Source organism: Onychomys torridus, chromosome 2, assembly GCF_903995425.1.
Source record: "Onychomys torridus chromosome 2, mOncTor1.1, whole genome shotgun sequence".
Lineage (NCBI taxonomy): Eukaryota > Metazoa > Chordata > Mammalia > Rodentia > Cricetidae > Onychomys > Onychomys torridus.
The window spans coordinates 139,850,687-139,874,545 of record NC_050444.1 but is presented as its reverse complement, the minus strand read 5'-3'; the positions used below and the strand labels follow the sequence as shown (position 1 = coordinate 139,874,545).

The 23,859-nt window shown below is 41.2% G+C and overlaps 1 protein-coding gene across 4 annotated transcripts in view; it reads left to right on the top strand.

Moving 5' to 3' along the window:
• Positions 1-23,081, top strand: part of Ago3 (argonaute RISC catalytic component 3) — a 105,933-nt gene extending 82,852 nt beyond the window's left edge. For all 4 annotated transcript variants that reach the window (XM_036179369.1, XM_036179372.1, XM_036179373.1 and 1 more), the window contains 8 exons: positions 1,159-1,343; positions 6,259-6,418; positions 7,607-7,697; positions 9,774-9,968; positions 10,688-10,822; positions 15,238-15,339; positions 20,449-20,648; positions 21,443-23,081. In XM_036179369.1, the coding sequence (XP_036035262.1) occupies positions 1,159-1,343; positions 6,259-6,418; positions 7,607-7,697; positions 9,774-9,968; positions 10,688-10,822; positions 15,238-15,339; positions 20,449-20,648; positions 21,443-21,551 (1,177 nt within the window). In that variant the 3' untranslated portion in view covers positions 21,552-23,081. The remainder of the gene's footprint in view (positions 1-1,158; positions 1,344-6,258; positions 6,419-7,606; positions 7,698-9,773; positions 9,969-10,687; positions 10,823-15,237; positions 15,340-20,448; positions 20,649-21,442) is intronic.
• Positions 23,082-23,859: the final 778 nt, after the last annotated feature.

Genomic DNA, 23,859 nt, shown 5'->3' with positions numbered 1-23,859 from the left:
CACAGAGAAACCCTGTCTCGAAGGAAAAAAAAAAAAAAATGAATGAATATTTTATTCTTGAAATTATAAAACCTGGTGTTGTGGCGCACACCTTTAATCCCAGCACTCAGGAGGCAGAGGCAGGAAGATCTCTGAATTCAAGGCCAGCCTGGTTTATGTAGTCATTTCCAGGATAACAAGGGCTACATAGAGAAACCTTGTCAAAAAAAAAAAAAAAAAAAAAACAAGGAAAGAAGGGAGGGGGGGGGGGGGGGGGAGAGAGGGAGGGAGGAAGGAAGGAAGGAAAGGAAGAAGGGAAGACAAAAGAAATAATACCTGAGACTTCAAAAATTATAGCCATTGGTTAAGATAAAAAGGCATTAACTATTGCATCTAGTAACATCCTCAGTTTCGAACATCCAGTGGGGGTCTTGTATGTGTGTATACATGTGTGTATGTGTTCATGTGCAGGTATGTGCATACTTGTTGAGGCCAGAAGTTGATTTCATGAGTCTTCCTAATCACCTTCCACCTTACCTTCCTGAATCTAGAATTCATTAATTCAGTTAGGCTGGCTGGCCAGCAAGCCACAGGAAGCCTCCCACCTCCACCTCCCCAGTGCCAACAGCACAGACATGCACAGCAAACCTTTTATCAGCCCCACTAGGGACTCTGTGTATAGCCCCAAAGGATTAAAGGAGATTGCTCTAGGTGACTGGTCCTCTGTCGCCTTAACATTAGCGATCTGGTAACCTTATGTATGGAGCAATCACACAACAGTCTTTCTTTTTTCTCTCCTTCCCTCCTTCCCTCCCTTCTTCCCTTTCTTTCTTTCTTTCCTGGTTTTTCAAGACAGGGTTTCTTCGTGTAGTCCTGGCTGTCTGGGATTCACTTTGCAGGGCAGGCTGGCCTCGAACTCACTGCCTCTGCCTCCCAAGTTCTGAAATTAAAGGTGTGCACCACCCTGCCCAGCTTCCATTTCTTTCTTAAACTTTTCATTACTATGAGGTAGGTTTGGAGCTGGAGATATAGCTCAGTGTAAAGTAAACACACACACACACACACACACACACACACACACACGGACCATGGTTTCAATTCTTAATACTACACATAGAAAAGATAAAGTATTTTAATGTCTAGACAAAGGTCTTCTATTTGTGGTTTCACCTTCTTTAGAGGTTTCACCGACCAGCTTCGAAAGATTTCCAAAGATGCGGGGATGCCTATCCAAGGCCAGCCATGCTTCTGCAAATATGCGCAGGGAGCAGACAGTGTGGAGCCCATGTTCCGACATCTCAAGAACACATACTCGGGACTGCAGCTCATCATTGTCATCCTGCCAGGGAAGACACCTGTGTATGGTAAGGACTTTTAAAATTTTTCAGGAGTGAGATTTTTTAACTCATTGCTAGAGCACTGGCCTAAGATGCACACAGACCTGGGTTTGATCTCTGGCACTGCAACAATAGAAATACTACATTTTTTTCCTTCTCCTGCTTAACATTGCTTTTAGAGTTGGATAGCCTAAAATTTTCAAATACTAAAATATTTTTATGCCATTGTATTTAAAATTGCCTATCATTACTTTAAGGCAAAACCTGTAAGCTTATTGTAGAAAAGGAGACTCTGAGAGATGAGTTTTAGTACCTCAGATAGACATCACAAGCAGTGGTTAAGGGAAGAACTGTGTACTAAACTAGCCTTGATACCTTGAGAGCAGGATAAGGTGGTAGGTCAGAAGCACGGAATTTTGGAGATAGACTGTTTGCTCAGTGTTTCTGTGATGTGACTGAATTACCTAACTGTAGTAAGCTTTACTTTCCTCACCTGTGGAACTGAGATACTATAATAACCTTATATGACTGTATACAAAGTAAAGCTTTGTGAGATTAATAAGATAAATGTAATTCCATGATTCATGGAAAACCAAGGAAAACATAGCTTATAAACCATTGAATATAGTAAAATAATGTCACCTTAGAAATGACAGACGTGAGGTGGGACATGGTTCCATCAGTGTGAAGTACTAGCTGTACAAGTGTGAGGACCTGATTTGATCCCCAAGAACCCACATAAAAAATGTCAGGCGCAGCAGCTTGTGCCTGTAATCCCTGCACCGGAGAGACAGAAACAGGGGTTTCTGGGCTAGCTGGCCAGCCAGTCTAGCCAATGTTAGCTCCACATTCATCGGGAGACCCTGTCTCCTGAAGCACAGGGAAGAGTGTTTGAAGAAGACGGCTTACAACAACTTCTGGCCTCCACATTCAAATGCACACATGCACACACATATGCACACACACATGCACATATGCACACACACATGCACACACATATGCACACACATGCACACACATATGCACACACACATGCACATATGCACACACACCTACACATACCCCCCCCAAAAAAAAGAAAGAGGAAGGAAGGAAGGAAGGGATGGAGGAAGGAAGTGGGGGCTGGAACAATGACTTGGTGGTTAAAAGCACTTCCAGAAGATCCAGTTTCTATTCCCAGCACCCACATGGCAGCTAACAACTGTCTGTAAGTCCATTTCCAGGGGATCTAATGCCCTTGTCTGGAGTCCATAGAAATCAGGTATACATGAGATGCAGAGACATCCATGCAGCCAAAACACTCACAGATACAAAATAAAAATAAATTTTAGCCCGGTGGTGGTGGTGGCACATGCCTGTAATCCCAGCTCTCGAGAGGCAGAGGCAGGTGGATCTCTGTGAGTTCCAGGCCAGCCTGGTCTACAGAGCTAGTCCAGGACAGACTCCAAAGCTACAGAGAAACCTTGTCTTGAAAAACCAAAAAAATAAAATAAATAAGTAAATTAAAAAAAAAAAAAAAAAAAGACAGAAGGGGCCTGAGGCTCAGTAGGCAAATGCTTGGTTATGAGTTTGTTCCAACCATCACAAAAAGCAAAAAGAGATAGAAGAAATAACAGAGAAAATTGTTACAGTTGGCCACATAAAAATTGAGATTTTGTGTATCATTAATATATTAAAATTGAAATCAACAGAACACAGCAAATGGAAACAGTGAATACTAGCTTATTATTGGAAAAAATTTGAACATATTGGTTCAACAAAGGCAATTTTTTTCTAGTCTTTTACTTTGTTTTAATTAATTTTGGGCTTTTCTTTAAAGATAGGGTTTCTAGCCCAGGCTGGCCTTGAACTCCCTATGTATCTGAACATAACCTGGATTTCTGATCCTCCTGCTTTTACCCCCAAGTGCTGAGATTAGAGGAGGTGCACACTGTCATGCTCGGTTTACGTGATGCTGAGGACCGAAACCAGGGCCTTGTGCGTGTTTGGCGAGCAGTTTACTAACTGAGCTGTACACCCTGCACGTGTGTTCTCAGTCTGTAATTCAGTGTCTCAAACTCAGAGTACCTGCTCAAAAGAATTAGTTTATCTGGGTTCAATCCTCAGCTCAAAACAAACAAACAAACAAACAAAAAACCCAGAACCAGTTATCAGGGTGAAAGCTGAAAGATCAGAGAAGCAGAGCTATAGAGTACCCAGGGGTCCTGGGGATTTAGCTACGTCCAGGGTGGGATATCTGAGGGAAAAAAGTCTACATACACTATGTTCTATGTCTGTTAACTTTACTCCTCTAAGACAAAACTCTCTCAGCACAGCTACAGCTCCGTCGGGCATTCAGGGCAAGAATAACTCTAGATGCACCAAGCTCTTCACCCGGCTACTCTATTTCTCTGGGATGAAATCCAGTCTCCATAGCTTCAGTCCTGTCCAGTTCCCTAGCTCATAGTCCCTAAACTCCTACGCTTCCAGCCTCGACTTCATCCTCTGTATCCTCTTTCTCCTTCTCTACTCCTGGCACTCAGAAAACTCTACCTGAGATCTGCCTACCCTCTGCGGAACCTGACTTCCTCCCTTCTCTATCGCCATGCCGTTTTGCCCTTTCTTTCCCTGGGCACATGGTTCTCTGCATCCTCAGGAATGTTATTGTACCTCTCACCTTGATATATAAAAACCTCTTTTGTTCTCAGTCTGTTGCTCTGGAGAGCAGCTAGGCCTCAGGTCAGGGGGATGGATGGTCTGAGCTTCATTTGCACAAGAAACAAAGCTATACATCTCCCACCAGCTTGTCTTTGCCTACTTGACCTATGCCAGTACTGGCTCCAGCAGGAAGTTACCTAGAAGTTCAGCAGGTCCGAAAATATTTGAGCATGCAGGAATTTCACAGTAGAAGACAACTAGAATATTAAAAGTTGGATAGCACCAAATATTCATAAATACCACCACCTCTTACCTCACCAACTCCTCAGCCTGAAAAAGCCCCAGTTCCTGTCCCCTCCAGCCTTAGATTGCTTTCTCTGCTCTGCCCAGCCATATCACTTCCTGTCTCAACCTTCCTAGTGCTAAGATTAAAGTTATGTGATTCCCAGGTGCTAGGATTAAAGGTGTGTGCCCCCACTGCCTGGCCTCTGTTTAATCTAGCGGCTTGTTCTGTCCTCTGATCTTCAGGCAAATTTTATTAGAGTACAACAAAATGTCACCACAGACAATTAACCTTTTTCCTTAATGCAGTACATTTACTGAATCAACAGCATTCATATTGTTAAAATTATTAATTATGAATATTACTACTGCACTGCCCACAGTTTACATTAAAACCCACTGGTCGTGTTGAAGAGCACAGTCTGGCAAGCATGTGTTCATTGTTATAGCACCATACAGAAGAGTTCCGCTGTTGTTAAATCCCTCTGCTCATCCTCCTCCTCTTCGGTTCTGAAAACCACTGGTTGTTTTTACGGTCACTCTAGTTTTGCTTTGTCTATATTGTCACAAGGTGGAGTCATTTGTATGTAGTTGTATGTGGTCATCTTTCTTTCCCCCCCCTTTTTTTTTTATTTGACAAGGTTTCTCTGTGTAGCCCTGGCTGTCCTGGAACTCACCCTGTAAACCAGGCTAGCCCCAAACTCACAGAGACCTGTGTAGTGATGTATTGTGTCCCCCAATATACTGTGTCCCCCAATAAAATTTACCTGAGCATCAGAGGAAAAAGCCTGCCACTATATTAACTCTTCTGGCCTCCTCACGCATCAGACACACATGTGGTACACAGACATGCAGGCAAAACACCATACACATAGTTTTTCTTAATTTAAAAAATTTATTTTATTTTAAATCTGTATGTATGTGTGTCTGTGTGGGTATATGCATGTAAGTACTGGTGTTCATGAAGTCCAGAGGTGTACCATTTCCTGGAGCTGGACTTACAGGTGTTGTGAACCACCTAATGTGAATGGTAGAACCCAAACTCAAGTTCTCTGAAAGAATAGTACTAGTTCTTAGCTCGTTCTTCTTCATCTTTTTTAATATAATACTTTAGTTTATTCTTTCATAATTTAATACATGCATACAGTAAATTCCAGCTCCTCCTAGATCTGCCCATTCTCTGCATCTTAATTGTCTTCAACTTAATAATCCTTTAAATTTGAGAAAGGCATTTTCTCTTTTCCTTCAGTTTTAAAAATATACTTTTTGGCTGGGCGGTGGTAGCACACGCCTTTAATCCCAGCACTCGGGAGGCAGAGCCAGGCGGATCTCCGTGAGTTCGAGGCCAACTTGGGCTACCACGTGAGCTCCAGAAAAGGCGCAAAGCTACAGAGAGAAACCCTGTCTCGAAAAACCAAAAAAAAAAAAAAAAAAAAACCTTTCCTGGGTTGCCAGGTAGCTCAGCATTTGCCATGCAAGCATGACAGCCTGAGTGTGATCTCTGGAGCCCATGTAAAGATGGAAGAAGAGAACCAAGCCACAGAGTTGTCCTCTGTCCTCTGCATGCGCACACATCACACACATTATACACACAAGTCCAGACACACACAGAGAGAGAATGAAATAAAAACAGTATAATTTTTTTTTTTCAAGACAAGGTTTCTCTGTGTATCCCTGGCTATCCTGGAACTCATTCTGTAGATCAGGATGACGTCAAACCCGGAGATCCTCCTGCCTCTGCCTCTGAGTGCTGGAATTAAAGGTATATGCCACCATGCCTGACTAAAAGTATGTCTTTAGATATACTTTTCATATGCAAAAATAAACCAATAGAAAAATTCTAAGTTAATGCTTAAAATGTCCATGAATTTTACTAACATTGTTTTAGTACTGGTATAATTTCAGGTACCCTATAATATACTATGATATCTTCCTGGGTATCCTTCCTAGCTTTATTGTCAGTGAGTTAATTCATTCTCAGGTGTCTTCTCTCCTGACTGGGTCATTTGTGTTTGTTCCATAGCGGAGGTGAAACGTGTAGGAGATACACTTTTGGGTATGGCCACACAGTGTGTGCAAGTCAAGAATGTAATAAAAACATCTCCTCAAACTCTCTCAAACTTGTGCCTAAAGATCAATGTTAAACTTGGAGGAATCAATAATATTCTTGTACCTCATCAAAGGTAAGCTATTGTATTTCACTCTTTTTTTTTTTCTACATAGGCCTAACTAACTACTATCAGATACTAGAGGCAGCTTTAGTGATTCTCCCTGTAAACTATATAGATGATTTAGCAAGGTAAAGAGATTGTTGGAGCTGGAGACATAACTGAATGGTTAAACATGCCTTTCACCCCAGCACTTGGGAGGCAGAGGCAAGTGGATTTCTGTGAGTTTTGAGGCCAGTCTGGTCTACAGAGTGAGTTCTAGGACAACTATAGTGAGTCTGTCTTGTTAAACAAGAGATGAGTTTCATAGATGAAGTAGAGAATTTAGCCAACATGTTCAAGAACTAAGAAATAGTCAATTTTTTTTATTTATAACCTTTATTTTATATGAATCTCTGTGCACATGCATGTGCAATGTCCATGGAGGCCAGAGAGACGTGTTGGATCCCCAAGACTGGAGTTACAGAGGGTTGTGAGCCACCATGTGGGATGCTAAGCATTAAACCCCAGTTCTCTGGGCAAACAACTGCCGAGCCACCTCTCAGCCCCAGTTTCTTCATTTTAAAGGATGAAGTTTTAAAATAAAAGGAAATTCTGGGATTTTATGATTATTAAGTACATACTCAAATTTTATCCTTTGGGCCAGGGAATACTAGATGCCTATAATCCCTGCCTAAAAATGTAAAATATACTAAAACTGAAAATCCAAGGCTTGCTGATTCTTTTTGTCCTTAAGTCTTATAGACTTAAAATGTTAGTAGGTTTTTTTAAATGAATGAAATTTAATGATATATTCTGAAGAAACATCATTTTTGTCCGAATTACCGAGAATATTAGCATCAGTTGTCTTTTGCAACCACATCACCACTGTTTAAAACATGAAAGTTCTCACAAGACATCAGAAATGTAACAGACTAGAGAGTCTTGAATTAAGAGTTTCTCAGGCTGCATGGGTGGTGCACTCCTTTAACCCCAGCACTCTGGAGGCAGAGACAGGCGGATCTCTGTGAGTTCAAGGCCAGCCTAGTACACAGAGAAACCCTGTCTTGAAAAAAAAGAAGAGTTAGTGAGCAGTTGAGGTCTGTGAAGGCTCTGTTGTCTGTTGAGGCGTCTTCTGGACTGTCAGTGGCTTGCAATCATATTGCAATCATGTGAAACACATGAAACACATGAAGTCTAACCCTTAAAAAAATTGTGTTTAAGACCTTCTGTGTTCCAGCAACCAGTGATCTTCCTGGGTGCAGACGTCACTCACCCGCCTGCTGGTGATGGGAAGAAGCCCTCCATTGCTGCTGTGAGTTCTGTCAGACGAGTCTGCCTTATCTGAAGTCCACACTAATAGCAGTGCTTTGGTTCCGCATTTCAAAATTTGAGACGTGCTATCTTTTTTATTGATCTTCTGGGTGCCGGTATCCTTACTCTCAGTCGCCTCCTCCTCCGCTGCCCTCTGCAGTAGCCCGCTCTTCTCTAGCCGGGCCCTGTATTCTCCCAGTTAGTCTCCTTATGTATATGAGATACAGATAAAATAAAATTTCAGATTTAGGCACCATGTATGTGAGAGAACATGTGGTATCTGTCTTTCTAAGACTGGCTTATTTCACTTAACAAAATGATTTCCATTGTATCCATTTTTCTGGACATCATGATTTCATGTTTTTATATCTGCATAAAATTCCATTGAGTGGGGTTGGGGATTTAGCTCAGTAGTAGAGCACTTGCCTAGCAGGCGCAAGACCCTAGGTTCGATCCTCAGCTCAAAAAAAAAAAAAAAAAATCCATTGAGTGTACATGTACCACAGTTTCTTTTTTATTACACTTATTTATTTATTTATTTATTGATTCATTCATTCATTCATTCATTCATTCATTTATTTGGGGGAGACGTATATGGAGGTCAGAGGTCAGAGATAACTTGCAGGAGTTGGCTCTTTCCTTCCAACAAGCCTGACAATCTGAGTTCCATCCCTGGAACCCACACTAACCCAGATTACTGGTCCCTGTACCCCATTTTCTTTATCCATTCATCTGCTAATGAACATCTAAGCTGGTACGCTTTCCTGGCTCTTGTGAATAGTGCAGCCATAAACATGAGGCACAAGGGTCCCTGTGGTCCGAGTTGACTTTAAGTTCTTCAGGGGTGCACCCAAGAGAGGTGTAACTCAGTCGCATGGTAGTCCTATTTTCAGTACCTTGAAAAGCCTGTCACTGACTTCAGTTGTGGCTGCTCACATGTACATTCCCACCAACGATGGGTAAGGTCCTCCTCTGACACCTGTTGTGGGCGGCAGCCATTCTGATGGGGTGAGATGGAACGAATGCACGTGTTATTCTCATTTCCCTTAAGGTTGAGGACATTGAACCCCTTCCCAAGTGTGCCTTTTGGCTTTGCATCTCCTCTTTGTTATTACATTTCTTTGTGCTGTGCACGCATGTGGAGATGGAAGACAGCTTGCAGGAGTTAATCTCCTTCTACCATGTAGATCCCAGAGATCAAATCCAGGCTGCTGGGCTTGGCTGCAGGTGACTTTGCCTGCTGAGCTGTCTCTCTGGCCCTGTGTTTCTTCTCTTCAGAACTGTATGCTCACTTTATTGGCCCATTATTGCTTGGATGATTTGGTTTTTCTCTTTTAAGATCTCATTTTTATTTTATGTATGAGTGTTTTGCCTGCATGTGTGTCTGTGTACCAAATGTAGGCAGTCCCCATGGAGGCCAGAAGGCATTGGATCCCCTGAAATGGGAGTTACAGACAGTTGTGAGCCATCATGTGGGTGCTTGGAACTGAACCAGGGTCTTCTGCATGAACGGCCAATGCTCTTAACTGCTGAGCCATCTCTCCAGCCACTGACTTATACTTTGTTTTGGGGGGTGATAGAGTAGTGTTTAATCTTTACAGTTCTCCAATGATTTTCTGTAGCCAACTTTTATTATTGCCCTTTGGGTTTGAGAGTTTTTGCCAAAATCAATCATTCTGGTGTTAGGGTTACAAGTTCCATGTAATATACCTATTAAATCTGTTAACTTCCTTAAATCTCCTGTAACTTGCCTGCTTGTTCTTTCTATAACTGTGCAACCTCTCCACATACACAGACTCACATGTAGGGGAAGCATATACATGTGCCCAAACATGCAAAATATGGATATGCATACAGATACACCACACACATGAAAATGGAAAAAGAAAAAAAAATGCTGCCTAATTGTTTTTGACACTATTCTCATCTTTTATTCTGTTCTCTACTGAGGATTGTCTAGTTTTTGTTACTTTTGAAGGAAATCATGATAAACAGTAAGACTACAATAAAATACATATGTAAATGAAGACAGTTTAGTTTTGATTATTTTAATTTTTTCTCCCTTTTCCCAACTTAGGTTGTAGGTAGTATGGATGCCCATCCAAGCAGATACTGTGCCACAGTACGGGTTCAGAGACCTCGGCAGGAAATCATTCAGGACTTGGCCTCCATGGTCCGGGAGCTGCTCATCCAATTTTATAAGTCAACCCGATTCAAACCTACTCGCGTTATCTTTTATCGGGACGGCGTTTCAGAAGGACAATTTAGACAGGTTGGTTGCCTGGAATATATTTAGACCATAAATAAACCAAGCACTATGTTACAATGTGCTATTGAGTTCTGAAGGTGAACACCTGAAATTAAAAGTTCCCAAAATCAAAGCTGACGCTTGGGTAGATCTTCCTTTTTAAAATGTTCCTATGGATGTGTGAGCCTTTACTGCTGTGCTCATAGTTAAAAATGAAGTGGAGAAGCATATTGAGCTGTGAAGTAAGTAATGTTAAGAAGTCCAGAGGCGGGTCTGGAGAGGTGGCTTAGTGGTTAAGAGTGCTTGCTGCTCTTGCAGAGAACCTGAGTTCGGTTCCTAGCACCCACATCAGATGGCCTACTACAACCTGTAACTCCAGGGCATCTGATGCCCTCTCTGGCATCCAGGGCACCTGTAGTCATGTGCACAAACTCACATCACACATATACACATGACTTAAAATAAATTGATCTAGTCAGGTGATTACACAGCTCTTTAATCCCAGCACTCAGGAGTCAGAGGCAGTCTCTGAGTTTAGGGCCAGCCTGGTCTACAGAGTGAGTTCCAGGACAGCTAGGGCTACACAGAGAAACCTCTTTTGTCTCGGAAAAAAAACTAAAGATAAATGAATAAATTAAAATTGATCTTTAAGAATAAGTCATGAAGTTACATCATTATCTTACTTTGGAATATATAAAAGAAACAGCTGGCTGTATTCAATCTTTCTGTTGTATCTTCTCTAGGTGTTGTACTATGAGCTACTGGCAATTCGAGAAGCCTGTATCAGTTTGGAGAAAGACTATCAACCTGGAATAACCTACATTGTAGTTCAGAAGAGGCATCACACGCGACTGTTCTGTGCTGACAGAGCAGAAAGGGTGATTATATCTGCCATAATATAGTTATAAGCCAAGCTCCCACCCCACCATCCGGCTTCCCCTATCCACCTCTCCTTTCCTTTCTCACTATTGGCCCTCTCCCTCCTTCCTTCACTCCTTTCCTGTCTCTATCACTTCTTCCTTCCTTCTTCCTCTCCTCCCTTTCTTTTTGTGGTACTAGAAATCATACTCAGGGCCTCATGGCTATATACACTGGGCTGTATCCCCAACCTAAGAATGTTGCTGTTTAACTGATTTAATCTTCTCAAACACTATGCAATTATTGTTATATATAATAGTACATATTATATGTAATGTCTATTATTATTGTCAGTATATTTTTTTAAGATTTATTTATTTTATGTCTATGGGGCTCTATCTACGTGTACACCTGCATGCCAGAAGAGGGCATCAGATCCCACTATAGATGGCAGTGTGCTACCATGTGGTTTCTGGGAATTGAACTCAGGACCTCTGGAAGAGCTGCTAAGCTCTTAACCTCTGAGCCATCGCTCTAGCCCCTTGTCAGTATATTTTTATACCTGTAAAACCTAACTTAGATGCAATGATGATGAATGTCCAGTGTTTAGTAATACCACTCATCCATTTGCTTACCTTTACTCATGCTCTAAATAATTCTAATAATGGTTGGGATGTAGCTTAATGGAGTGCTTAGATATATGCACATTTCAGGCCATGGGCTCAATTCCCAAAAATGAAAATAGATGGGAGATTATTATAGTTGAGAAAACAGAGAGGTGAAATACCTTGCCCTACAGCATCACCTAGGAACTAGAACTGTGGTATAGACCCAGTATTCTGCTTCCTCTTTAAATAGGTTATAACTTCTATATGGTATGTGTTGCCAGTTTATTAGGCTCAAGGGGTTTTTGTTTTGTTTTGTTTATATTTATTTTTACTTTATGTGCATTGATGTTTTGCCATGGGTATCGGGTCCTCTGGAACTGGAGTTACAGACAGTTATGAACTGCCATGTGGAGGCTGGGAATTGAACCTGGTTCCTCTGGAAGAACAATCAGTGCTCTTGACCACTGAGCCATCTCTCCAGCCCCTTCTTTTTATTTATTTACTTATTTATTTTTATTTTATGTACATTGGTGTTTTTTGTTTTTTGAGACAGGGTTTCTCTGTACAACAGTCCAAGCTGGCCTCAAACTCACTGAGATCTGCCTGACTCTGCCTCCTAGGATTAAAGGTGTGTGCCACTACCACCCAGCTTTAATCCCAGCACTTGGAAGTCAGAGACAGGTAGATCTCTGTGAGTTTGAGGCCAGCCTGGTCTGCACAGCAAGTTCCAGGCCAACATGAACTATGTAATGAAACTCTGTCTCAAAAAACAAAGCTTTTCATTATTATTAAACATCTTAGTCCATCAGAGAAAGTCTCCTATAAAATATTAAGACTGATAGTATGAAATAAAAAGAATTGAGCCTTTATAATCATTTCATGTTTTAGTCCCAGCTCTGCCCTCATTGCCTTCTAGTAGGCAATTATTTTTCTATTTCTGAGCCTTGGCTTGCCCAAATAATACATTACTTACAGGATTGTCATCAAAATATAAAAATATTGTACCACCAGGTGGTGGTGGCACATGCCTTTAATCCCAGCACTCGGGAGGCAGAGCCAGGCGGATCTCTGTGAGTTCGAGTCCAGCCTGGTCTACAGAGTGAGATTTAGGACAGGTTCTAATACAACACAGAGAAACCCTGTCTCAAAAAAAACCAAAAAACAATATATATATAATTTATTTATTTATAGTATTTAAAGAACCTGGCACAGGGCTGGAAAGATGGCTCAGCAGTTAAGAGCACCAGCTGCTCTTCAAGAGGACCCAGGTTCAATTCCCAGCACCCACATGGATCAAAGTTGCCTGAAACTTCAGCTCCAGGGGATCCAACACTCTTTTCTGGCCTCTGTGAGCAGCTGCACAAACGTGACAACCTTTCATACAGATACACATAAATAAAACAATTTTTTTTCTTTCATCAACTTGATACAGTACAAATTCTTATCCTAATAGTGAAATGTTTCACTAGAGCTTGCCCAGTGATTGAGTAAAACCAAAACTTATTATAAGCCACAGTCATCCTAGGGTCCCCACTACTAGGTAGTCTCCCTGGATCTGTGGGTTGCAGTCTGATTGTTCTTTACTTTATATTTAGTATCCACTTATGAGTGAGTACATACCATGTTTGTCCTTCTGAGTCTGGGTTACCTCACTCAGGATGATATTTTCTAGTTCCATCTATTTTCCTGAAAATTTCATGATGTCATTGTTTTTCTCTGCTGAGTAGTACTCCATTGTGTATATGTACCACATTTTCTTAATCCATTCTTCAGTTGATGGGCATCTAGGTTGTTTCCAGCTTCTGGCTATTACAAATAATGCTGCTATGAACATAGTTGAGCATGTATCTTTGTGGTATGATTGAGCATTCTTTGGGTTTATGCCCAAGAGTGGTATGGCTGGGTCTTGAGGTAGATTGATTCCCAATTTTCTGAGAAACCACCATACTGATTTCCACAGTGGTTGTACAAGTTTGCACTCCCACCAACAGTGGAGGAGTGTTCCCCTTGCTCCACATCCTCTCCAACATTGACTGTCATTAGTGTTTTTGATCATAGCCATTCTGACAGGTGTAAGGTGGTATCTATCTCATAGTCATTTTGATTTGCATTTCCCTGATGACTGTGAATGTTGAGCATTTTCTTAAATGTCCTTCAGCCATTTGAGATTCCTCTTTTGAGAATTCTCTGTTTAGCTCTATATCCCATGTTTTAATTGGATTGTTCAGTATTTTGATGTCTAGTTTCTTAAGTTCTTTATATACTTTGGAGATCAGTCCTCTGTCAGATGTGGGGTCGGTGAAGGTCTTTTCCCATTCTGTACGCTGTCTTTTTATCTTATTGACCATGTCCTTTGCCCTACAAAAGCTTCTCAGTTTCAAGAAGTCCCATTTATTAATTGTTGTGCTCAGTGTCTGCTGGTGTTATATTTAGGAAGTGGTCTCCTTTGCCAGTGTGTTCACGACTACTTCCTACTTTCTCTTCTATCAAGTTCAGTGTAACTGGATTTATGTTGAGGTCTTTGATCCACTTGAACTTGAGTTTTGTGCGTGGTGACAGATATGGATCTATTTGCAATCTTTTACATGTTGACATTCAGTTATGCCAGCACCATTTGTTGAAGATACTTTCTTTTTTTCCATTGTATAGTTTTGGCTTCTTTGTCAAAAATCAGGTGTTCATATGTGTGTGGATTAATGTCATCCTTTCATACAGATACACATAAATAAAACAATTCTTTAAAAAAAAAAAAAAGGGAACCTGACATGGCTAATAAATGCTGACTTTAGGTGGTGGTACCAAGATTTCCTCTCATTAATACATAGTATTCTCCAAGAAAAATGGCAATTTCACACAGTGTTATTTCAAGAACAGTCTTGGTACACATATGCCATAAATGTCAGCTGAGCTTACGTGTTTTCACCCTGTCACCCACCAAGCAGTAGAAACTATATAGCTCTTTCTTCTTTACCCGCACTCACGTTAGGAAATATTTGGAGCTGGGTGGTGGTGGCGCACACCTTTACTCCCAGCACTTGGGAAGCAGAGGCAGGTGGATCTCTGTGAGTTTGAGGCCAGCCTGGGCTACAGAGTGAGATCCAGGACAGCAAGGCTACACAGAGAAACCCTGTCTCAAGAAAGAGAGGGGTCAGGGGAGGGAAAGGAAAAGGAAAGAAATATTTGGGGCTGGAGAGATGGCTCAATGGGTAAGAGCATGGGCTGCTCTTGCAGAGGACCTGGATTTGATTCCCAGAATCTGCGTGGTGGCTCACAACCATACACAATTCCAGTTTCAGGGGGATCCAATGCCCTCTTCTGACCTCTGTGAGCACCAGACACACATACAGACATACATGTAAGCAAAACACTCATACACACAAAATAAACAAATCAACTAAAAAAGAAAGAAAGAGCCAGGCGGTGGTGGTGCATGCCTTTAGTCCTAGCAGCGGTAGGCAGATCTCTGTGAGTTTGAGGCCAGCCTGGTTACAGAGCAGGTCCCAGGACAGGCTCCAAAGCTACACAGAGAAACCCTGTCTCAAAAACAAAAAACAAAAGGAAGGGAGGGGGAGGGGAGGAAGGAAGGAAGGAAGGAAGGAAGGAAGGAAGGAAGGAAGGAAGGAAGGAGAGAGAGAGAAAGAAATTTTTTAAAAAGACTGGGAACTAAGACTATGTGAGGTCTGTACTTAATGCTTGCTTAAGTAATATTTCAGGCTGAAAGTAGTAAAATGTGGGGGTCAGTTTATGTATTTGAACATTTTTAATGTACTTCTAATACATTTGTTAAACTCCTTTGTTGGTTTAAAATCTGATCCACAAACATGTAGGTGGGGAGAAGTGGGAACATTCCCGCTGGGACCACGGTGGACACCGACATCACCCACCCGTTCGAGTTTGACTTCTATCTGTGCAGCCATGCAGGCATCCAGGTAAGCCTACTCCAACATTCTGTGTTGTCATTTAGAACTTCAGTTCTTATGTGGTTCTTTCAGAGCCTCAGCAAAAAGAGAAATAATATTTTCTCTGAGTTCCTAGTTATATCCACATGTAACTTTTAGTGAGGGAATTCCTTCCTTTTCCTTACTTTGAAAAGGAAATATTTTTATGAAAATAGCAGGATTAGCTTAATAGAATAAGTCTCCCTGCATTTGACCCTTGATTTAATGCAAAACTTAATAAAATTTTACTTATTTATATCAATTTTAATGTTATTATACAAAATAATAGGTTTTCTTATGGCATTTTTTATACATATGTATTATTCTGCTTGGTTATCATTCATTCTCTTCCTCTAACACCCCATCCCCAGTTTCATGTCACATGTTTTCTGTTCCTTCTCTTTCTCTCCATCAATTGAGATCTCTTCCTCCCTTCTCATTATCTGTTTCTAGTTTTATGATCTACACATACACATGCGTAAATAAACACATTTGTATGTATATACACATATATACACACATAATTTTAAATTTCAATTTCACACATAATAGAAAATATCTGGTGTTATCTTTTTGAATCTGGCTCATTTTGCTTAACATAATGACTTCCAACATCATGATCTCACTTTATGACTCCATACAATTCCAGTGCATACTGGATATGGTGGCACAGACTTGTAATCTCAGCACTTAGGAGGTGAGGCAGGAGGATCAGGAGTTCAAAGCCAATCTTGGCTACATAGTGGATGTGAGGCCAGCTCAAGCTTCATGAAATCCTGTCAGAAAAAAGACCCATATATGTACCACATCTTCCTTATCTATTCTCTGCCCGTGGACATCCAGGCTAGTACCGTTTCCTAGCTACACTCACCGCAGCAGTAAACACGAGTGTGCACAGTACACATACATACACACAGGCAAAACACTCATGAATACAACATAAGTAAACTAAGATTCCTGCCCTGATTTCTTCAATGATCATTCAAGTGTGGATTGTTCAGTCCCTGTGCATTTGTATAGCGTCTGTGGTTTTTCTTGCTATGAATTTCTAGTTTTGTTGCTCTATGGTCTGTTTCAAGTTTTTGTGCTTGGTAAAACTTGATTTGTGAACACTATATCAAATAAATAAATATTATATAAAAAAAGCTAAAAGCCAAACATGATGCTGCACACTCACAATCCTAGTATTTGGAGGTTGAGGCAGGAGGATGTAGGTGAAAGTTTCTGTCCTGCCAGCAACTCCCCTTGTAAGATTAATATGTAAGATTAATAGTTGGTTTTTTTTTATTAAAGTAGATTCAATAATCTACCCTTTTATCCTATCATTTCTAAATCCTCCCCTTTTCTCTTCAGAATAAGATCCCTGAATCTAATCTCCTTTGTTTAGCTTTTTTCATGCCATTATCCATAACAACTTGTAACCAACCCCCCTAAACGATGACAAACATTTATAATTTATTTTGGGGAATATGGGCATAGGTCTCAAGACTGCTTCCTGCTGATTGGGAGTGCTGGTAATCTTTGGGGGATCCTGAGAAAATTTAGGACTATGGTCAAGTCCTGACTGGAGTATTCTGTGAGGCTGGATCATCTCAGCCAGCAGCCTTGAAGCTGTTTTGAATGCTGGATCATCTGGGCCATTTTTATTGGTATCTGGTCCCCTTGTTCTGAAAATATATAAGCTTTTAAAGGTAACATACATTTCTGAATTAGTACAAATATAAACTGTGCATTGTACATAAGCCAGTCAAAGATAACTTTTTGTTTTATGTCTGAAGAGGTAAAATATATGTTACGTGTCTCATAGTTACTTTTAGTTTTATTTTTCCATGTCTGTAGTTAGGATTTCAGGGGGTCTTCCTTGATCAAACCTGATTTTTCTTAACCCAGAATGAATCCATAGTCTCTCATTTCCTGTGGAGGAACTCCTCTCCCAAAGTAACATATCTTTTGACTTAAATTTTGAAGTCAAGATAATTTTTAAATATGTAGGTTGGATTAATCCACCAACATTTATAATCAAATGTCCCTTAGCAGAGGGGATTTAAGAAAAAAAAAAATGTCCCTTAGCAGCTGCTACTCCTTCCTCTGCAGTCATACAATTCAAATACAACACAACGACATACAGCATCCAGACTCTCTGTGTATTTTCCATCTTTGCGTGGCCTTTTTTTTATATTACTTTACTCTCTTTTTAAGGACTTTATTATTTTAAAACTATATATCTCTTTTTTATGACTGTTTATACCTTCTCTTTTTGCTCCCAAGCCCGTGTATATTTTTAAATACACTAGGAACCATTTAGAGGTTGTTTTTATTTATTTATTTATTTATTTAATCCTAATCTGTCCTTACTGCATATCTCTTTTTCTGACCACATGGGCCTTTAAACTGCTAAGCAGGAATGGGCTAGGCAGCTGGCTCTGCCCCATTCCTTGGTTCTGAGTGCCTAGTTTCATGGCAGAGGTACTGGTAGGAGCCACGTTTATCACCCCAACTCTGGGGAATTTCTAGATCCATGTTGCCACCAAAATAGCATGTTGCTGGCTACTCATAAACACCATATAAGTGTTTGGCAGTAGGGTCTCTTTAAAAAGCCACCCATTTTTGCCACTAATGCTGAGTCAGGAAGCTGTCTCTTGAAGGAGTCATGCCTCTGCTCACCACCAGCAAACAGAGCCCACCTGAGAAAAAGCAGTTACCAGGAAGCCTTCGTTTTTTTGTGTGTTTAGAATCGTGTTTTAACCAGGTTTTATATGAAAATTCTTTCCAAACATTTGGGCACCACATGTAGGCGGAAGTTTCTGTCCCTCCAGCAACTCCAAATACCTGGCAGCCACTTCCCAAATTACCACACAGAGGCTTATGTTAATTATAAATACTTGGCCGGTAGCTCAGGCTTATACTAACTAGCTCTTACACTTAAATTAACCCATAATTCTTATCTATGTTTAGCCACATGGCTTGGTACTTTTTCTCAGTACAGCATTCTCATCTTGCTTCCTCTGCATCTGGCTGGCGACTCCTGACTCCACCCTTCCTCTTCCCAGCATCCTTAGTTTGGTCGTGCCACCTATACTTCCTGCCTGGCTACTGGCCAATCAACCTTTTATTAAACAACTTTGCGTGACAAATCTTTACAGTATAGAAGAGGGTTATTCCATAGCAGGAGGACCATCTGAATTCAAAGCAAACCCAAGCTATGTAGCATGACCTTGTCTCAAAAACCAAAAGTGAGTAAACATAGGCAGGGATGTTGCTTAGTGCTGTGCCTGACATGTTCAAGACCTTGGGTTTAATCCCTAGCATTGGGGAAAGAGGGGAAGGGGAGAGGGGCAGAGAGGAAATGACAAAACTTCCAAAAGGTGAAATACAAATTTCCGATAATCATGACGAAAATATATAATCTCACTAGCCACCAGCAAAATGCAAATTAAGCCTACAAAGAGATTCCATCTCACCCCAGTCAGAATGGCTGTCATTAAGAAAATAATAAATGGGCTGGAGATACCATTCAGATGATAGAATATTTGCCTGGCAGGTAGGAAACACTAGGTTTAATCCCCAGCACCCCATAAGCCATGAGCCTATGCATGTCTATAACACCAGTACTCTGAAAGTGGAGGCAGAAGGGTAAGAAGTTTGGGTGACGCTTGGCTGCCTAGTGAGGTCAGGAACAATCTAGGATTCATAAGACCTTGTCTGGAGCAGGCAGGAGAGAAGAGGGAGAGAGAGCACAGCAACAGATACTGGCAAAGAGAGACACAAAGAAACCATACATGCTGGTCTACATCACATGCACACTGCAGCCATCATAGAAATCCTCAAAAAAATTAAAAATAGAACTACCACCCAGCTCTACCACTCCTGGGTATTTACCCACAGGACTCCAAGTCAGTGTACCAGAGACACTTAGACACCAGTGTTTGCTGCATTACTCTAGTCACGATAGCTGAGTTATGGAACTAACCTAGGTGGCCATCGATAATTGAATGGAAATAAAACCTGGAGGATATATACACAATTGGAATTTTTCTCAGCCATAAAGAAAAAGTTAAATTATTTACACAAAAATAGATGCAACTGGATATACTTGTGTTAAGCAAATTAAGTTTCAGAGAGAAAGCTATTGCATCTTTTCTCATCTGTAGGTCCTAGATTTTATATGGAGGGGTGGGAAGGATGGCTCATAGGTTGTGAGCACTGGCTGCTCTTCCAGAGCGCCGGGTTTGATTCCCAGCCCCCACCTGGAGACTAACATGCAACTATAACACTCCAGCTCTAGGAGGACCCAGGACTCTCTTCAGGCTCCATAGGCCCCATCATGCATGTGCTGCACAGGCACAAGCAGGGAGAACACCCATACACATGAGATAAAGTGGTAATAAGAGATGCATTTAACATGAAACTGTCTAGGGGACAGAGGAGGGAAATGAGGGGTAAAGCAGGAGAAAGGGAAGGGGTACAAAGGGTCGCATGCTTACAGTAAGTTGTATACGTCTGTGACAATGGTCTTCTGTAGCAAAGTACATGTGCAACCAATATACACCAATGGAAAATGCGTTACTATAGCACGAATCCTAATCGGGCTTATTAATTAAAACCCAGAGTCAGATATCAGGATGAAAGTTGAAAGATAGAGAAGCAGAGCAGCAGCTACTAGAAAGACTTCTTACCTCTAGGAATCTTCAGACTGAAAGAAGCTCCTGTCTCCACCCCACCTTATCACTTCCTGTTTCCTCCTCTGAGGGCTGGGATTAAAGGTGTGTGCACCACTGCCTGGCCTCTAGTGGCTAGCTCCACACTCTGATCTCCAGGCAAGCTTTATTTGTTAGAGCAAAACAAACTATCACTACAGGTTATTACTGTGTATGTATGTGAGTATTAATATGGCAGCAGGGTGTACATGCCATTGCACAAATGTGGAGGTCAGAAAACAGCTTTGTGGATCCTGTTCTCTCCATCCACCTTTACATGGGGTCTAACTCAGATCACCAGGCTTGTGCAGCACTTAGCCAGTGAGCCCTCTTGTGAGCCCACCAATGAAAACTTTTTAGAAAGAAGTTTAGAAATCAACAGACTATACCATGTTTCCCCCAGGGAACCAGCCGCCCTTCACACTACCATGTCCTATGGGATGACAATTGCTTCACTGCAGATGAACTCCAGCTGCTGACTTACCAGCTCTGTCACACCTACGTGAGGTGCACGCGCTCCGTCTCTATCCCCGCTCCAGCGTACTATGCTCACCTGGTGGCATTCAGAGCCAGATACCATCTTGTGGACAAGGAACATGACAGGTAATATAAAAGCAGAGTGGGGATTCTCAACCCAAACCCAATGCAGTCTGATTTCCTTAGGCCATTTCTGTAAGTACCTCCATGTCTGTATATACCCGTCTGCCTAGAGTCTTGCCGTTCGGAACTAAAGTTCCACAGACTGTCAGACAGCCAGTGTGCTGTGTGACAGGTGATGACAACTGGCAGCCCAAGAGAAGGTTTTCTACAAAAACACTGTGTGGGTTTACTAATAATAAAGTGAGCTGGGGCTGGGGAATGAATGGCTCAGCAGTCGGGGGCACTGACCGTTCCCCTAGACCTGGGACCTGGGTTTGATTCCCAGCACCTACATGGTGACTCACAGCTGTCTGTTATTCCTGTTCCAGGGGAATTCATGGCACATGGTGCATGGGGGGGGGGGGGGTGGAGGGGAATATGCAGGCAAAATATCCATATACATTAAAGTTAAATAAACCTTTAAAAACATAGAATAATCTAGTAACTTAGTTACTTGCCCAAATTACCCAAGGAAAACATTGTTAGAAGTGTGTGTGTGTGTGTGTGTGTGTGTGTGTGTGTGTACATATTAGACAAAAATGATACAATGTCTGGGATTATGTCTAATTAATCCTAAGAAAAATGAAAGAATCAAAGTAAAATTGGCCTTGAAGCCAAATGATGGACGCAACGTTCATTACACCGGTCTCTCTTCGCTGGTACTTGTGGAATTTTCTACAACATGTACTGTTGTTCTTCAGAATCATTACATGAGGACAGAAGGTTTATGCTCGTGTTCATTAACCCCTCTCTTACAGTGCTGAGGGAAGCCACGTTTCAGGACAGAGCAATGGGCGGGATCCACAGGCTCTTGCCAAGGCTGTACAGATTCACCAAGATACCTTACGCACAATGTACTTCGCTTAACAAGTCCAAGTGTGTTCTCTGAGAGGAAGAGCTGAAAGACCAGTCAACATACAGTGTATGTTTCAGTAGAGCCGGATCCCTGGGGACACTCCAGCCAGCCACACAGAGGCCAACACTATGTAGTGTCTGGGCCTTTTGTTGACCACAGGAATCTGTTCACTTTGTCAAGGAACGTAGTACCATTATGCACTAGGAAACCAGCCAGCTGCTCTTTTGCAGTCTCCTGTAGGAAGCATCGCGGTTGTTTGTTTTCACTTCTTACTGTCTAACCCTTTTAATGCCTTTACCTCAAGTCGCTTGGCAGCACAACTATCTTTGCAAAAAAGTAAAGAAAAAGTGAATGATGATTTAAAAACGCAAACCTACACAAATAATGATTGTTCAGTTATATGTGCAGAAAGAGTAATGTGCATTCATCTATTCTTGTAAAGGAGTCTGTATTTTAAATACACACGTGTGTACTTCATGTGCATATATATCTAGATCTAGATTAATGATATATATGTATCTGTGTATCTGTTTTCTAGTTCATTCCACTGGGGAACTTTCTTTTCCTTGTACCCTTTTTAGGCCCCTGACATTTCTGTCACTCCCCACTTGCCTTCAGCATCTACACTTTTGTCCATATCGCTACAAATGACACTCACCTGTTCTCATATAGGGTTCATTTGAAGTAAAGCATGGCAAACTAGATTCTGTTTTCACTTTAGGCCCCTGCTCCTAGCTCCAGTCTCATACACAGTTCTGAGTCCTGGGCTCCTGGGGCCATGTTTGTCAGTGTCTGCTCCATCTTGCTCTGGACTCACCTTTGCCGTGTGTGCACTGTGCATAGGAACAGTGGCAGCCTGAGTATTCCTTTCTGTAGTGAGTGTGGTAAAGCTGCTATAAATGCAAAACCTTGTCCGAAGACTTTCTGATCACTGACAAATGTTCTAAAGCCTCTGTCTGTGTGAGTCATACCTGGAAATCCCTTAAGCTTTTATAAAGGGTAAATATTTTACAAATCCGGAGACTCTGTAGGATGGAAAGAGAAAAGGAATTAGGGGGTTTTGTTTTTTGCTAATTTACTTACTGCCCTCACACCTTAATGTGATTTTCATGTATGTTTTGTATGTGTATGTGTGTATATAAACATATATGTAGGTTGCAGTACAGCTCCTTTGGCTTTTATATTCATTAGCATAGTGCTTTAACAATTAATTATCAACCGCATTGGCTACATCTTTTATAGTAACGTAATCATGTTTAAGGACAGATTAGCCTCTCTCTTTTAGTGCAGTAAGCAGTTTGAAAGTTGTGTTTGTCGTCTTCACCACGGACAGCAGGAAAAAGAGACACCTCTGTTATTTTAAAGGGGCAAAGTAATACAGCCATAATGTCAGGAGAGCTTCCTATTTTCAGTTTTAAAGCATGTCCTTAAAATCGCAGTCAAGGAAGTAAAACCAACCAAAAGAGCCTCACTAGAGACCAGAAACACAGCTGCACTTCACTTTTTAAAAATGACAGTGATAGGCGGGCGGTGGTGGCACACACCTTTAACCCCAGCACTCGGGAGGCGGAGGCAGGCTGGGTTCTGAGTTCTGGGCTACAGAGCGAGTTCCAGGACAGCCAAAGCTACACAGAGAAACCCTGTCTCGGGAAAGAAAAAAAAAAAAAAAAGACAGTGAACGGCTTAAGATTTAAATTTTTTTAAATTATTTAAAATAGATCTTGATTGTTGAAGAATTGTGCTTCTTTGACCAAAAGGAATCCAGAAAATACTGGATGATTTTTTTCTATCTTTTCACCAATGTAACTTTCTCTTTAAAATTAAGATGACGGTGACAAAGGAGTTGGGGACTTTGATCATTTAAAATTAGTTAAATTTCTGAAATATGGGGAAAAGCATTAAAAACATATTTTTCTCCACTTCTTTAGGCAATAACTTTAACTGAGAACTTTAAGGCTGTCAAAGCTGAGTTTCCCAGTAAAGTCAGGTTCAGGGAGCTTTGTACTTTGTAACTCATGAAACTTGAGTTTGAGGACAGACACTGTAGATGTTTGCAGCTGGCACTGTCAGCCTGTCAGAACTCCATCTGCATGTGAGAAGTGATAGGTTTAGGTCTTCATTGTTACTCTTACTTTCAATCCACTATTATTGCCAATTTACTGTATTTGAGCCTGAAATCTGAGCCCGTGTCTTCCCATAGGCATGAAATCTTTTGTCCTTCTGACAGAAAACTAAGAAAGTACTGTATTTTTTACTTTTATTGCTTTGAAGTATCTGAAATGCAATTCTCAATACTGTTTCAAAGCACTTTACAAAAGA